At 48.3% G+C, this 17,700-nt stretch overlaps 1 protein-coding gene across 1 annotated transcript; it reads left to right on the top strand.

Moving 5' to 3' along the window:
• Positions 1-936: 936 nt before the first annotated feature.
• Positions 937-16,290, top strand: irs1 (insulin receptor substrate 1). Its single transcript, XM_027028402.2, has 2 exons — positions 937-4,842; positions 12,904-16,290. The coding sequence occupies exons 1-2, from the start codon at positions 1,605-1,607 to the stop codon at positions 12,906-12,908; spliced, it is 3,243 nt and encodes a 1,080-aa protein (XP_026884203.2). The 5' UTR covers positions 937-1,604; the 3' UTR covers positions 12,909-16,290.
• Positions 16,291-17,700: the final 1,410 nt, after the last annotated feature.

Below are 17,700 nucleotides of genomic sequence, written 5' to 3'. Positions count from 1 at the left end.
CAAATAATAGAAAGACACAAAGAGGACGGGTACATGGGTGGATAGATGAATAGAAGAATGGATGGATTGGTGAGTGAGCGGAATTACTGATGGGGAGAGGAGAGACGCTCCCAACGACTCAGTCACGTACAATAAGGGCTCTTTACAGCTAGGTTCTCCGGGCGCTTAAACCGGGCGGAGCTTACACTAGCAAGCAAAAGATAAGCGACCCGAGGTGTGAAAATCATTTTAATTTGAATACAAGCAGCAGACTGTAGGCGGCAGCGTTGGTCACTAAAAAGATGTAGTGATACTAAAAGCGACCCCCTGCTAACAACTCGCCTTATTTGCCTAAAACAGTGTGACCGAAGTAATATAATCATCTAATCAATGCACTCCGTGGTAGCATATTTTATTTTATTTTAAACTGATCAAACAGATGACAAAGGAAAAGTAACATGGATACACACTATCTGTGCTTATGTGTACTCTCCGATAAGATTTCAGTGGTATAATTCATTTAATGGGACAGGTGGAAAAAATGTGACTCTCCGATGGTTCCCTGAACCGTGCTAAATGTAATCTCTTCACTTGAATAGAATATCTAAGAGAGAAGATTTCATCACTTAAGAGGTGTTGCAATGGTTGGTCACAGTTCGTAGAGAGAAATTGCCCAAATGTACAATTCGCGCTATTCTAAAACACCCATGCATACTTGTATTGCGTCTTCGCTTTTTACTACGCCTACGGCTACATCCAAACTTTGAAAGTTTTTTTCCCCCCCTTGGGTGTCCTGGATGATTGACAAGACTCTTATCCAACGAGAAGACACAATTGGGTATATTATCGCTTAATGGGTGGGCTTTTTCATCCGTATTGTATCAGGCTAGGCTGCAACTCCCCTTTGAACTGGCCACGCATCGAAACGTCACGTGCTTAGCCTCTTTGGAGCGAGACTGGAATGGGCTCGCGAGTAGCGACCCATACAAACACACGCTGGAGGTGCCCAGGTTTGCGTTTGCGTTGACTCCGCGATCTCAAAGAAGTAGAAGGATCTAACTTGGACCACGACTGGATTCAAGCTTTTCGGTACCTTCTTGGCGGGCTTCTCGTGTGGAACACACGGGTGCATCACTTTTGATTTAGTTTCTGCACTTTATTTGCTCGACGCGATACTGCGCCGCTCGCTAGGCTAAATGGGGTCGTACGCTGACTCTGCTTGTTTTGATGGTGCATTTGGAAGTCCGGACTGAAAAGACTTTTTCCTGCACACGAGCTACCTTTTTGGTACTTACCGGTTTTTGTGTTGCGTGTGTTAGAAAGTAAGGTGATGGGTTATTTAAAGTTAGTTCTGCTAAACATGTACCATGCTGCTAAAGAATAGACCTTCGCCGAGGTGTCTATAGACTCCCGACCGTGCTTGTTTTGGCATGGGCTGCTAGCTCGCTAGCTAATTGAAGCGCTCGCCTTAGCAAAATTAACTTAGCCGAAAGAGCAAGCAGCGCGAACAACTACGTTTTCTCAATGGAGAGAGTTTAATTTTGTTAAATTAACTTTTCTTTCCCTTTTGGGGTAAATTTATTTGTGCAAATCATTTAACATAAAAACAAGCATTTTTTTCTAAAATGGCAAGTCCATCTACAGAGCAGGGATGTTTTTCAGACGTGAGAAAGGTGGGTTATTTAAGGAAACCCAAAAGCATGCACAAAAGGTTTTTTGTACTGCGGACTGCGAGCGCTACCGGACCTTCCAGGTTGGAGTACTACGAGAACGAAAAGAAATGGAGACATAAGTCTGGGGCTCCCAAAAGGTCCATTCCACTCGAGAGCTGCTTTAATATCAACAAAAGAGCGGATTCCAAAAACAAATACCTTGTCGCCCTTTACACGAAGGACGAATACTTCGCGATCGCTGCAGACAACGAGTTGGAGCAGGACGCGTGGTATCAAGCCCTTGTAGACCTTCATAACAGAGGTAAGGTCCATGAAAATGCTGGGAGCAACGGATTCGGGGAGGAAAATTACGGCGAGCCCAGCCCGGGACCTGCCTTCAAAGAGGTGTGGCAGGTTATCCTGAAACCAAAGGGACTTGGACAGACAAAAAACTTAATTGGGGTTTACAGATTGTGCCTGACAAACAAGACTTTGGGTTTTGTCAAACTGAATTCTGACGCGGCGGCGGTAGTGCTGCAGTTAATGAATATTCGAAGATGCGGCCATTCCGAAAATTTCTTTTTCATAGAAGTTGGGAGGTCTGCGGTGACGGGAGAGGGCGAATTTTGGATGCAGGTCGACGACTCCGTCGTGGCTCAGAACATGCACGAGACTATTCTGGAAGCCATGAAAGCCATGAGCGAAGAGTTTCGACCGCGCAGCAAAAGCCAGTCTTCCTCCAGCTGCTCCAACCCAATCTCGGTGCCGGTCAAGACGAGGCACCATCACAACAACCCTCCTCCGAGTCAGGTGGGGTTGGGGAGGCGTTCGAGGACCGAGAGCACAACAGCCACCTCCCCTGCTGGCCAAGGGAGACACAGCCACTCGTTCAGGGTGAGGGCGTCCAGCGACGGCGAGGGTACCATGTCCCGGCCAGCGTCCACGGAGGGGAGCCTCGGCAGCCCGAGCACAGCCCGGCCTCGGTCCCTTCGGCACAGGGGAGGGTCCAGGCTGCATCCGCCGCTGAACCACAGCAGGTCCATCCCCACGCCCTCATCGCGGTGCTCTCCGTCCGCCATCAGCCCGGTGAGCCTGTCCTCCAGCAGCACCAGTGGGCATGGCTCCGCCTCCGAGTGCCTCTTCCCCCGGCGCCCCAGCGCCTCCGTCTCGGGGTCGCCCAGCGACGGCGGCTTCGTCTCGTCCGACGAATACGGCTCGAGCCCCTGTGATTTCCGGAGCTCCTTCCGCAGTGCGAGCCCGGACTCTCTCGGACAAACGCCTCCGGCCAAAGACGAGGAGCTGAACAACTACATCTGCATGGCCAGGCCAGGCTCGCTCGCCAGTGCTGGGAGCCAGCCACGGAGTCAGTCCAGAGGCACGCTGTCCCGCTCGGACGAGCCGGAGCTGGAGAAGTGTTTCAGGAAAAGGACTCATTCGTCCGGCACCCCGCCCCCGACGGCGTGCCACCAGAAAACGCCTTCGCAGTCCTCCACGGCCTCGTTGGACGAATACACGGTCATGACGCCGGCATGCCCCAGCAGCCGGTCCGCGTCGTCGACGTATCGGAACTTACTCGTCGCCACCCACTCATATCCAGAGGAAGGCTTGGACATCCCGTCAGCAGGTGGAGGCGGCGGGTCGAGCCACAAGGACGACGGCTACATGCCCATGTCGCCCGGCGTGGCCCCTGCTGCGATGGCGGGGAAGAGTGCCGACTACATGCCCATGAGCCCAAAGAGCGTCTCAGCCCCGCAGGAGATCGTCAACCCGCGGCAGCACTCACGCGTGGACCCCAATGGCTACATGATGATGTCACCAAGCAGCAGCTGCTCCCCGGATGTCTTGACTAACTACGGGAAGCTCTGGACCAACGGCGTCAACCCCAAGCTGTCAGTTGATAGCACAGAGGGCAAGGCATCGCCGTGCGGGGACTACATAAACATGTCTCCCGCCAGCTGCTCGACGGCCGGGACCCCGCCGGACTGCTATTTCAACCCCGTGGACGAGCGCTCCAGGTCTTCCTACGCCTACTTCTCACTGCCCCGCTCCTTCAAACACGCCAACAGGAAGCAGGATCAGAATTCCCTGCAGGTGTTGTCGGGGGCCAGTCGCCTCGTCTGCGTGGAATCCTCCTCTTCCTCCGCCAGCAGTGACAGTTTGGGCGGGCAGTATGGCTCGCACCCGCCCGCTGTGAGGTCGGAGGTCAACTCTAGGCTCGCCCGACCCACGAGGTTGTCGCTGGATGCCAGCAAAGCTAGCACGCTTCCTCGAATGCGAGAGAACCCGTTTCCCCCTGAACCTAAGAGCCCCGGCGAGTATGTCAACATCGAGTTTAACGACAAACCGTTTTCTGCGAGTTTAGTCTCTCTGTTTTCACCAGCGTTTGCCAACAACGGAGCCGATGTCCAGACAGACCCGCCGTCCTCCGACTACATGAATATGCAGTTGGGCTCGCAGAGCTCACTGTCGAACCCTATGGTCCCAGCTCCAGCTTCCTGTTCAGACTATGCTATTGTCACTCCGTCGAAGACCTCTGCTTCTTCTGACCCTCTGCCTTGTGAGAATGTCCGTGAGCGTGACTACATCAGCCTGCAACTGGCTGGCCCCTGCAGAGCCTTTCCTGATTCCCAGATGCTCGCGAATGCTTCCTTACCAGACGCGGAAGCCTGCGTGTGTTCAACCAACGACGACCTCTTGACGCTAGGCGGTGCCCCAGGTCGACCTGTCCTTATCGGCCCCATGTCAGGCCTGAGTGCGTTTACCCGGGTAAACTCCACCCCAGCACGAAACCAAGGCGCCAAAGTGATCAGGGCTGACCCTCAGGGCCGGAGAAGGCACAGCTCGGAGACCTTTGCCTCCACGACGACGAAAGGGGCCGTAGGTGCGCCGACAGGCTTTCAGTCTGAGGACGTGAAGCGACACAGCTCCGCCTCCTTTGAGAACGTTTGGTTGAAGCCCGCCGAGACCACAGCCGGCGGGCACAGGGAAACGCCGATGGCTCCCAGCCAGGACCATCAGGACCAGAACGGGCTGAACTACATAGATCTGGATCTGGCACAGAACCATGAGCAGCTTATTCTGGACCAGAACTTGTTCCAGGCCCGGCAGGCGGAACTGGGAGCAATGGGAGGGGCCGAGGAACTCGCCGCCTATGCCAGTATAAACTTCCAAAAAGCAGACGAGACCAGGGAAAACTTCGGCCATAGGGAAGGTAAGCCTCTGTGTGTGTGTGTGTGTGTGTGTGTGTGTGTGTGTGTGTGTGTGTGTGTGTGTGTGTGTGTGTGTGTGTGTGTGTGTGTGTGTGTGTCATTGTCTCAAGTTTTATGGCCACATTTTGGATACTTGTATTGTTTAATGCAATTTTGTGTGCAAGCAAGTGATTGTGAGCAGGTCGTCTCAGCATTTTCGTATGGAATGTGCACGTCAGGTCATTGTTTATAAAACAGCCCCCACTCACAGGTGAAGCCCGAGCTTTCAGTGGAAAATCCCTGTTCTGGAGCTCCGGTTGAGCGCTGCGGGTGGAGATGGGCTGTAGGGGTGTAGGCTGAGGGTGGTACCAGCCCCCCCCCCCCCCACACACACACCCCCTGACACAGCAGCCTGTGAACATGTGCGCGAACGGAGTGCAGTGGGTTTGGCGTGTCTGTGCTCGTTCGTACCACAGCAAAGAAAACAAGCGTCTGAAGTGCTTCTGAGTCACTTAGGAGCTCAAGCACAGCTTGTTCTTCTTTGTGCAGGAGCGCGGCTCCCGTGCGGCGCCCGGCGCGTGACGCAGGCATAAGTGTTGACTCGGCCGTGTTTGCGCGGCGGCCGATTGATATCCGCGTTTTTGTGAATGAGATGTGCGAGGGCTGTCAAAGCCTCTCGTGTGTGTGTGTGTGTGTGTGTGTGTGTGTGTGTAAGATCCCTCCACATAGGTGTGCTCTCGGAGCACCTACACTCCGAGAGCATTATCTGTTGGCTCCTCCCTTGGCGAGTCTGCCCAGAAGTTCCCTTTTTACGTGTGTGTATATGTGTGAAAATGTCCTCAGGCTTTAACTTACTTTTTTTTTTTTTTGCCTCCTTGAACACTGGTCCTGTGCTTTGTGTACCAGCATTTTCACACCAGGCATGGGGGACCACAGGACGAGATGAATTGGCATTCCTCCTTTCATTAACACGACTGATTAATTCGTCTAAGGAAGAGCCGTGTGTTGACCTGTGAGACATGGGTGTGTCGGAGCACAGACTGCACAAAAGCTTGCAGTGCTGGGACTTTAGATCTGTTGAGATACCTATGCCTGCACTTAACATCTGCTTCTGACTCTATTAGAAGTGTTTATTGGTGTGTGAACAATCCGAACTGACTTTAGATCCACTAGCTCTGTCACCGGGTTCTGAGACTTGACCCTGTGTCACACTGTGTCTGGAATAAATGGCCACTCAGTTTAGTGGTGTTGCCCAGAGTAACGATGATTTTGCATATTCATGCTTCCCTGTGTAGCTGTAACTGATTAATTTTGTCCCTGAATCGTCACTATTTTGGCCACCAACTCTTTGCTCCGTTGGACAGAAAATGCTATTGACATGAATCGAAAATACTTTTAGTCTGTTCCTCTGGCATGTCCCCTGTTCTTTTTGGACTTGTAAGAACCGAACGCTACAAGGCCAAAGTAGCACCAACCGAAGGCTCTTTTGTCTCCTCTGCAAATCCCGTGGGAGCAGGGTTTTCTCACGGCTCGGCCGGTTCGTGTGAGAGTCGCTGATCGCGCTTCGTTACTGGCTCTGCTGACGAGGCCGCATCGCCTGCCGCTTTTCCAAGCCACAGCTGGAGCCGAATTGCTCTGAAACCTTACCGAGAATGAAATTAAAATCTTCTGCAATCTGTCTGAGAAGCTTCCTTCCCAAAAAAATCCAGGAGTTCAAAATTCCACCGATGTCCAGACAAAGACTTGGCATTTTCGATCGTATGTAAACACAAGGCAGAAGACGGGGTGAGGTTATCTTTGGAGATATTTGCGTTTACCAATTGCTCACTTCTGCATCAGAGGATTCTGTCTCTTAATGCCGTACACTGATTTTTAAATTCCTGTTTGTGGGTCGGTTCTGTGTTTATGGCACAGGGGTGCTCACAATCCTGGCAACTCCAGTGTGTGTGTGCCTCTGTCTGTAGCTTATGGTCTTGACTACTGCACGTGCTGTGAGCTTTAGCGAATGAGAGGACACAGGCTTCAGTGTTTCAGAACCCATGCTGTGTGTGTGTGTGTGTGTGTGTGTGTCCACGTTTGTGCACCCCCGCTACCCTTGTGATGCTGCAGAGGTGTTTGTTGCTGAGCGGTGTTTGTTGCTGAGAGGTGTTTGTTACATCATCAGGCAGTTGCCTCCCCCCCTCCCGAAAGGGGTGAGAGAGTTCTTAGGTGGGCTGGGGCATTATGATGCAAGCACAAGCCCCTCGTCTTTCGGGCCACTACCGACAGTCCCAACCCTCACACACTAGCGCTTGCACATGGCCAACATGTATGTCTCTTTTTGCGTTAATGTTACAGGCTGAACAGTTTAATAACCAAGGATTTAATTTCCATTTTGTCCAACTATTTATTTGTAGCAATAACCACATCTAGGAAATTAAGTCCAATCTATAAACTAAATTCTGATGAATTTTTTTTTTTTTTTTAAAGAGGGAAAATATTTTTTTTCCCCTCTCTCCTACAGTGCTACCCTAAAAAATGTATCAATTTTTTTTTGTCGGATATTATTTCCAACTGAAAACACTGTCCACCATTATAGGTGCGTGTATCTGAGTATATCGCAGTTCACGTTTGGTGTGTGTTTGCACTGTAAGCTGGGTGCCTGGATAATTAGTTTAATTTGGTTGTTTGTTTACATTCATTTCGGATGGTTAAAGCTTGGCAACTGAACGATCGTTACTTATTGTGGTGACTGAATAGTTATTTATGCGTGAATGCTCTGATTTATGCTGGATGTTCTGATCTGTCTGAGTGTTGTTTTAATGACTTTTTCTGAGTGTGTGCGTGTTTGTGTCTATAATTGCAACAGGCTGCGGTCCTGTTTTTTTCAGTGTCATTGGCTGCCTGTCTGTCTGCCGGCCTCTAAATGTTCGAGTCCTCTGTGTAATTGCTGCAGGATGCAGTACTGGGTGGGTGGGTGGACGTGTGTGCGTGTGGGTGGGTGTAATTGCTGCAGGATGCAGTACTGGGTGGGTGGGTGGGCGTGTGTGCGTGTGGGTGGGTGTAATTGCTGCAGGATCCAGTCTTGGGCGCATGACCCGTGCATAGCATGCTCCTGTATGGCTGTTTGCCTGTACCGCCGGTCCCCATGGTTACTCGGTCGCCGCGGCGCTTTCTTCTCATGTCACAGTGGATTAAGGGGCTGTGGGCTGAGGTGCCGGGAGCAGCAGGGAAATGCGCTCTAATTGGCTGGCTGTGGGGTGAGAGAGTTCTTGGGTGGGCCGGGTCAGTATGAGACGACTGGAGGCCCCGCCCACACCAGCCTGCTGTGTTGGGGTCTCTTTGTTGAGTGTCTTTCTTTCTCTCTTGCTTTCTCTCTTTATACCCCCCCCCCCCTTTTTTCCTCTCTCTCTCCTTTGTCTTTCTTGCTATACCTTTCTAAGCCAATAAAAAGAAGCAAAAATAAACACAACTTTGTAACATGTTGGAGATGGATATAGAAGGTGGATTGTTAGACACTTTCCTTGGTTTCAAGATTTTGTTCCCAATGGCCAAGGTTTTGTGTGTGTGTGTGTGTGTGTGTGTGTGTGTGTGTGTGTGTGAGAAAATCACTGAGTGATATGTGAGCATGTGCCCTCATGTTACTCCGGAAAGTGTGTGTTCAGGGCTGACTGAGAATGGAGACTCACGTGGTTCAGACAGCAGCCTCTCGGGGGGGGGGGGGGGCTGTTTTGCTAAGGTAGTTCTTCTTTACCGTAGTCGGTGTTTTGAGAAGCCCTTGATGGACCAAAGCAGAGCCAGTAACAATGCAACACATACAGAGCCGTCATACGGAATTAAAATGTAATCCGTAACAACAAACTCCCCTCCCCCTCTGCTGTGACCTCACTCAGTGACTCACGTGGAACTGACCCACTTTTGCTTTAATATCTTTGTAAGTGGTTGCAGGATCGGTGTGGGATGTCCTGAAAAGCCTGATAGTGTATAGGTCCTAACCTTTTTGGGTTTTTGTTTGTTTGTTTGTTTGTTTGTTTCAAGGGATAGACATACATAGACATTAGAAGGTAGGACCAGAGTATGGAGGTAAGATGTTGAGGAAGGTTGAAGTGGAGAGTTATTTATTGTTTTGGTAAGGGTGGGGTTCTTGCTGGTGTTGGCCAGGTATGGAGACAAGGGCTCGTATATAATATGGAGACATAAAGAAGGGAGTGGAAGATTTCAGCACCTTTTAGGTGGCCATTGTCTTCTGCCTTTGATGGCAGACGATGTGCCCCTGCTGTCTGGGTTGGGCTGCGCATGTGTTCAGTGTCTGTGCAAATGCATTTGCCATTCAGCTGTGCGCACTTGAGTGTTTGTTTGATGTGTGTGTTCGTTTTGTGTGTGTGTGCGTGTGTGTGTGTGTGTGTGTGTGTGCGCGCGTGCACATGGCCCAGTGCCTCCACTCCGCCCTGCTCCGCTGGTCTGGATGAGTTCCTACAGCCCACTTGGATCTGTCGTCAGTGTGTCCTCATTTCACCCCGCTCGTGCTTGCGCTCTCTCTCTCTCTCTCTCTCTCTCTCTCTTACATGCATGCTCGTGCTCTCTCTCTTGCTTTGTGGTGCTCGCTGTCTGTGTCTCTCTCTCGCGCTCGCTCTCGCTTGCTCTCTCTGATGGAGAAGCTCAAGATGAAGATAGATCTTATGTATTTTGCACTTCTAGGTATTCATCCCTGTATTCTACAGTATTCTAGTTCATTGGTATGTTTAATTCTAACCTACTGTACTTGGATATATTCTGAGTAAATGACCAAAGCACTTTTGTAAGTCGCTCTGGATAAGAGCGTCTGCTAAATGCCGTAAATGCAAGCCACAGTGAACGAGCTTGGCACTTTGAGATTGTTTGTGTTTAAATTGGTAAATAGTAAAAAAAAAAAAACGCTTCTTACATTAGTTTAAATGAGAACAACAACAGAAATGATCACCATGGTGGGTGGGTGGGTGGGTGTGTGTGTGTGGTGTGTGGTGTGTTTTAGCCAGTGGATATACAAAGGCTTTCTAAAGGCCCTCAACCCAAACGCTCTGGACACCTCCTGTAGAGGACAGTACATTGTCTTGAGTGCAGTCTGTTGAAGCACTCTGCTGGACTCTCTTATCGGCCAACACTACGACATATTTGGGGGAACGTAAATTAATGACGCTTATCTAATGTATGTGTTTTAATCATTTTTAATTAATTTAATCTGTTTTAATTTACTTAGGTAATTAACCTGGTGCTTCAAATTTTTTAAATATTTTTCATTTAAAAAACAAATGTCTTTATAAAGTGTGATTTACGTGGAGGCTTTTGAGGCTCAAATGTCCTGCTCCCCCACCAAGGCATGTCTGTGCTTATTTATCTTTTCTCCGTTGTCGTACGACAGAGGGGCGTGGTGGGGTGGGGTGGTTTAGTGTGGCTTAGCCAAGTAGCAGAGGTGTGGTGTAGCAGTGTAGTGCAGAGATGTGTCATAGCACTGTGGGGATACGGTGTATTACGGTGCATGCCAGGGTATAGTAGTCTAGCAGCATGGTGTAGCACTATGGTGTAGAGTGCAGGGTATGTTGTAGTGGTGTGGCATAGTAGTGTGGTGTAGATCATGGGTGTAGCATAGTAATGAGCTGTGCAGTAGCGGTGTGGTGCAGGGGTGTCGCATAGGGCACAGATCATCTTGTGTTTTACATTTAATTCCCCTGCATGTTCGTACTGCGCACTGAACTAAGCACTAAATAACATGGCATGAAATGGCTAGCAGCTTGGAGCCATGCTTGTGTTTCAATGCTTCCATCACCGCTGGCGCACTATCGAGTGCTTCCTGGTCTCTGCTCCGGTCAGGTCTGCCGGCCTGCTAGAGACATGCCCATGGCGGAAAGAGAGGTAAGATGCAGAAAGCTTTATGGCCCTGAGAATGAGAAGAGCAGAGAAGTGTCCATCTCTCTGTGTGTGCGTGTGTGTGTGTCAACTTGCTGAAGTAGGCAAAACATCTGGTGTGGTGGGGGGGGGGGGTATAGAGGGAAGTTTTTCCTTTGCTAAAGGGAATGGTATTTGGCACACGCCATCTCTCCCACATCACACACACACACACACACACACACACACAACCAGCCTGCCTCACACAGAGGCATTGTTTTGCAGGCTTTCAAAATGAGCTTTCTTATTGTTTGCCTGACACAAATCTTTTCTTGAGTATGTATGTATGTATATAATGTACATATTGTTAAAGTTTATTTAATTAGGCACATCTGGTTAAAGCATTTTTTTAAAAGTTCGTGCCATCTGAATTCCTCATTAATACGCCACACGGAGTGTTTCTTGGAAACCGCAGGTGCATGTGCGGTTGCGCCCTCAGTCCTGGGAGAATGCGAGGCCCTCAGTGTGAGGTGATGGGGATAGGAAGTGACCACTGTAATCATCACTTTTAGGTGTGTGTGTGTGTGTGTGTGGAGTGAGAGAAAATTGTGTTGAATGGGAGATTGTTGACGAGTCTGTTTTACTTTAGAGATCTGTCTACGATTAAAGCAATTTGTGTGTGTGTGTGTGTGTGTGTGTGTGTGTGCAAACTTTAACTGCTGAGTGTCCACACTGTGAATACGACCTGTGTTTTGACGTCAGTAGGCGCACGCACAGTGGTCACACATCTGTAACAGTATCCCCCACCGACCATGATCAAGCTAAAAATGTCTCTACACTCCCAGGTCGAGTGTGTGAAGCAAACATGCTTGAATGACGCTGGTTCATTGAGCTGCTTGTTGAGCACCACGCCTCTCTCTCGTCCTTATATGGAGTTACGCACTATAAAGTCCACAGTGTGCACCTACTACTGCCTCGTTGAGAATGGGAGAATATTACTGCTGCTGTGTGTGTGCGGGGGGGGGGGGGGGGGGAGGTAATTGGTCAGACCAGTAGAGTATGATTGAGTATATACTGCATGATAGCGAGTTGGTCATCGTGTATTGACTGTAGGCATACAGCATAGGTGCTGGGAGATTTTAAAATATAGGAAATGTTTGCGGCAGACTGGGAACTCCGTCAAACAGCGGGAGGATGATCATTTATTATTTGTCAGCCATGTTAAACCTTTGCAATCTAAGCATGAACTGCACAGCAGAAAGCAAGGGGGAAACTTCTGTGTGAACTCACTTGTGATGTCACAAATACAAAAAGGGAATGATGACCAATGACTGTCCAGAGAGGCAGAGAAACCCTTCCAGGATTCCACGCCTCTCTTTGAACTCCTCCCATCCTGCGTGGATTCTGCAGGAAGGGGGCGCAGCCATCTCCCGTGTGGTGTTGACCTTTCTCCCATGTTTGCTCGGTACCGGTGGCTTTTTTAAAAAATTATTTATTTATTTTTTTATTGCCCCCCTCTGCAATTTCCGCCAGCCTGTTGGTTTCTTAAGTAAAGAGGAGTGAACCTCTAAAAACAGCGGCTCTTCTAAAAGTGCCTGCCTTGGAGTAGTGAGGGAGGACTTTGTCGTCTCTCAGAGCCGCGCTGCAAGACCTGCGGCGCTGTGCCTCCATGTGCCGCCGTATTTATAGACGAAGTTTGGCTGCAGCCGCTGCTGCGTGACCCTCCGAGCCATGGCTTGTGTTTCGAGTCACTCTAGCTCCATTGCACAGACCCCCCTCCTCACCAGATCCTTCTTCTCACCAGCTCTGTTCTGGGGCCCTTTACTGTCTCCGTGAATGTCTGTCTGTATTCTGATCACAGTTGAGGAACTCTAAGCACACCATGAGAAAGCAGAACAGCCATTGACGAGTGCAGAAGCGGACCAGTTCACTGAGGGGAGCTTTATGAAGCTTTATGAATGGAGCGATCCATCGCCTCTCATGTGATGCGGTGATGTCATAAAGCCTGCACTTCTCTCTGGGTGTTTCCTGGGAAACGGTAGCATTTGTGTTTCTCAGCTGTTGGCTAATTCAGCTTCATCTCCTGGCGAGGAGGAGGAGGAAACTAGCAAGGAGTGTGTGTGTGTGTGTGTGTGTGTGTGTGTGTGTGTTTGCTGTCTGTCCAAATGTTTGTTCTTTTGTGTCGACCTCTGCTGCGTCTGGTTGTGTAACACACTTTTTCTCTTGGTTTCTCTTCCCTCCAGAGTGAAAACCAGGCAACCACATCTTCCCACGAATCACATTCGCTCCCTGTCCCTCTTTGCCATAAAAATGGACTTCAGAACCTCAGCATCATGCAAACCTCAGTGACCTGGACCTCAGGTTACGCTTACAAACTGGACCTCACAGCACATACTGCGACCTCACAAAAAGCTGGCCTTCAACAAACTGTATTTCCCACAAAACCTGGGGGGGCTGCACATGCGGGGAGGGTTGAGGGAGGGGTGCGACGCCACACGACACGAAGCCCTCGGTGGCAGAACAGGTTAGCCACCAGCCTTGGCCTCTGGCATTCTGATGACTGCAGTTCGACATTCTGGCGCAGAGGCACGATCAGCACTGACTCCGCCCCCTCTGTCATCCATGCCCCTCCCCCACAAACCCTGGCCCCGGCTCAACCATGCAGACCTCATCCTTCAGCAGGTCCTCGTATGCATCGTTGTTCATCATGAGAACTTTGTTACGTGGGTGGTACAGACCGCTACCCAATAGCGGGTTCCTATAGGCTGAACACAGCACAGCAGTGTTTACTGCATCCACGGCTACACTAATATTTAACGGTCAGACTATTTATGTTGCCGGCGGTACACCCAGCAAGTCGGAAAATGCACGGCAGCGTTTTGGTACAGGGATGTTGTGCAAGTCGTTTAAGGTGCTCCTCTATGTGTGTGTGACGTTTCGTTTCAACGCAACGCTTCTCATGTTGTGCAGCTGATGGTACCCCATCCTGTGCATGGTACTGCACACGAGCACAGACACACCAGGGCGGTATACCACGAGGCAGGATTCTCGGGTTAGCAGGCTAATTATGGGTTTAACAGTATCGCGATGGGGGCTCATCGCTCAGTACCCCTTCAGTTGCGGCGATGTCTTACAACCCAAGCAGGCTGTGTTAGGTCTTAGTTTGACCGAGTTAGAACACTTTGTCTCTTGGCCATATAAGAGATATGGGTGATGCTTGCTTTAAGCAACAATACTTATATATACACGCAAAAAATATTAGGTCTGTCTTCTGAAGTAGGCTACAGTCCTCTTCATTTTATTGAGATAATTGAGATTGCTCTCCCCAAGTCCAGCTTGCACAGACATTTTTGTTGGGATGATTATGATGAATCACAGAGGCGTGTTTTGCTTGCTACATAAATTCGGGAAGCCATAACGGTTCCCTTCCCCCTCCATAATTATAAACCACAAAGTCGTCTCAAAAGGCCTAACAAACGCATGAAGCGGCTAACTTGATCAAAGGTCAATAATAGCATGGTTCGAGACCCTGGGAGGAACTTGGAGAAGCCACAGGGAAACATGCACATCTTTACTGAAGAATATGGCGAGCACACCCAGTTTATAGGGCACTGAAATATGAATAAGCACGGCTAAAGTCTTTTACTTGGTTCACTGCTGTTTCCTTTGGTACCTTTAATATCGATTAGACTCGTGTGAGAATGGCTGGTTTAATAAATCCAGTCTTGTTAAAGAAAGCCAGGCTATACTGAGCTTGCTTCATGGTATACCCTCAGAGTCAACAGATAAATACCTGAATACCCTTACCTCAGGACTTCAGGGGCTAACACTTTGTGCTTAAGCAGAGTGAAGCATGATTGACCTCACAATGTGTGCGCGCGCACACACACACACACACACACACACACTGTGACCCCTTTTACATTTAACTTCTTTTTGGACTGTTATTTCTGAGTCGCGTCATTAATCTTGTGTAATATATGTTTGTTGGTCAGTGGACTACTTGCTGTTTGGGTACTGAGTTATGTTAATATATCTGAGCATTACAGCAGATGAGCCTTGTAGGCTAAGCACAGGTCCGAATTGTTTCATACCTTGCACATTCAGTGTAGATTTGTGTAATGTTTTTTGCCGCCATTTTGCCTCGCCTACCAGCACTGCAGCGAAGCAAGAGCCAACCCTGAATGGTGCACAAATCTAACTGGAGCAATTCATGTCACATGATTTGCTTCCACTGCAAACGGAAGGAGCGGATGTTAACAGAATCATAACCCCAAAATTGAATTAAGACTTGTATGTTAGTCGTTACCAATACTTGGGACGTTCTTTGCCTAGAGCCAACAGACCTCCGCCAGGTCTTGTTAGCATAATTAGGGTTTGTGGGTAACGGTAGTCCTTAACCATTTCACTCAAGTTCTTGAGAGGCGAGAGAACAAACGGTACTGTTGACATCCTGCAACTCTCACAGGGAACTTCATTGATTCAGGACATTGGTTTCTTTTTGATGTACCATGGAGTCTGCAGTTACGCAGGATATGCTTTGGTCCAGTGGTCTGCACCAACGCATCCGTTGGTTTATTTATGACTGAACCTTGTTAACAGAAGCTGTTTCTTTTACAGGTTGTAGTGCAAGTCTGTGACTTACAGTACTGATGAACCTTGTTAGCCAGTATGTTTGTACCTTTTTTGTCTTCTGATTTTTATTTTAATCACATTTTATTTCATTTTATTTTTGCATAAAAATCTTTCCCTGTGACATAATCTGAGGGTCATGTTGAGACAAAGAAAAAGGGTATCAAAGTGTCACTTTTGCTGCTGATGTGGGAAAAACATTGACACAAATCTATGTAAATTATTAAATATGGATATTTCATTCATGATTTTGTTCGTGTTAAGTATTTAACTTTTTGCTTGTAGACTTGGGTTGACAAGTGGGCTTGTTTGTTTGCTTGTTTGTTTGTTTTTTGGGGGGGGGCTTGCATCTTGTTTATTGATGCAAGTAATTGTTTATAGTAACATGTATATGCCATTGCTTAGGGGTGGGAAAGGGTGTGGCTCTTTCAGAGGGTGTTTATCAAGACTTGCCACTTAACAAGAACTCCTTCCCCAGTGCAGTTATACACCGCTCTGGCAACCCTGGCTTTGGCAGTTGTTCTGTAACCTGTTTAAGCCGTGATCAACAACCTCCTCTCTTCTTCTTTTTTTTTTTTGGGGGGGGGGGGGTGTATATGCATTGTTTCTCCAGAACATGACTGAATGATCAATTTACTCTGCCAAGGTATACATGGCCAAACAATCTTGTCTTCCACTGTATATAATGTATGTACAAAAATGAATTATGGACAGCTTTGAGTGGACCGGTTTTAAATGGGTGCATGGTCAAATTAAACACAGAAGAATCCGATAGAATGTTCTGAACAGGTGGCGAGGCACGAACAATACGTCAAGTGAGGGTAAACAAAATGGATGTATAGATAAAACTGAATGAATGAATAAATGTGTTTTTAAGACTGAACCCACCAGCAGTGAGGTGAGGACTGTATGGGTCCCTCCTCTCCCCTCTTATTTAGGAGAATGGTATCTTCTGGAATTTTGCTCTGTAATAAATTCGAAATTTATCTTTTTTGAAAGCTCCGTCTCATGTCGTTTTTATTTTCCTTTAGTCCCCCACACCCCCCCCCCAAGCCTTTAACACCTTGTTTAGGAATAGTGCCGAGGAAGCTCAGCAGTTAAGGTACTGGACTAGTAATGTAAAGGTTGCCGGTACGAGCCCTGCCATTGCCAAGTTACCTCTGTTGGGACCCTTCACCCTCAATGGCTTGAATTGTACTTGGTCATGACTGTAAGTGGCTTTGGTTAAAAATGTCTGCTAAATGCCATAAATGGTAGTCCAAATATTGCCAGAGCAGCCTGAACACGGCAGACAGTTCAGAAGAGCTGCTATTATTCAGAAGCCTTCCTGTTACAATACTGAACAATGTGCCTTGAGAGGTGCATGCCATCCTTGATCAGGCGACCCTGCAACCACACTGCTAAAACGTTTGAACAAGGCCACCGCCACTTAAATGTAGTGGCGTATGGTGTTTACCTCAGAGGCCGGTAGGGGACTCTCAAACCTAGTTAGCTTCATTTCTGGTAATATGTTTAGTTCTGCAGGGAACCTAAATGTGAGCTGCACTGTCCTTCCTCCTCCCTGGTGTGGCGCTTCTGCTGTGGTTCCTCTATGGTTCTGTACAGTTTAAACTAGTTTGGCTTAATTAACATTCTGACAGTTGTAACCTTAAACTTAGTACTTCTTTATTTGTTTTAAAACCATGTTTGGAATCTAAAGCCAGACAAGGAAGGAGAGGTATGAAGAACTGAAGTTCTGTGGTAAACTTCACTTGCATGCTGTGGGTTTTTACCACAGAGCTGTACAAATTTGGCAACATTTCAGTCACGATTTACCCCCACATAGTTTAAAAAGGATCGCGTTTAGATCTGGACAATATCACTTTTACACATTTTAGGGTTTTTGTTTTTCCTCGTGCTAAAGCCATCATGGTATGGGGTCCAGGAATACAGGGGACCATCCGGAGGTATTTCAGCAGTGGTACGTTATCCAGCTCCTGGGGCTGAACACCATATGGAAATTCATATGGAAATTCTTATGGAAGAGAAAAAAAAAAAAAACAAGAATGGAGGCAGGAAGACTGAGGAGCACCTCAGCATCCGTGTAGCTCCAGACATCATGTCATCCAGAAGAGCGTCGGGAGTTTACTTTCTTTGAGAGAAAAAACAGATCTCCTTAGTTCGTGTGCACATGTGTGCAGAATGCAAGTCACTACTGAATAAAGGCAAAGACCAGTCGGCATATTTCTTTGTGTGTGTGAGAGAATTTGATATCGGGAATGTGAAACACATATTGGCAAGCCATGCTGATTTATGGGCAACCTTGGGCATTTAGTCTAGATCAGACGTGGACGTGCAGTCGGGATGAATCCTGTGGATTGAAGTTCTTCTGAAGTTCCATTTCCTCACCAAGCCTCCTGGTTCCTTTG

The sequence above is a fragment of the Electrophorus electricus genome, chromosome 15 (assembly GCF_013358815.1).
Source record: "Electrophorus electricus isolate fEleEle1 chromosome 15, fEleEle1.pri, whole genome shotgun sequence".
In the NCBI taxonomy this organism is placed as follows: domain Eukaryota; kingdom Metazoa; phylum Chordata; class Actinopteri; order Gymnotiformes; family Gymnotidae; genus Electrophorus; species Electrophorus electricus.
Note: the sequence above shows the minus strand (reverse complement) of the source record. Positions and strands in the feature narration are given on the sequence as shown.

Bases quoted from the DNA above. Each gene is read 5' to 3' on its own strand.
- irs1 (XM_027028402.2), top strand. From the start codon at position 1,605: ATGGCAAGTCCATCTACAGAGCAGGGATGTTTTTCAGACGTGAGAAAG.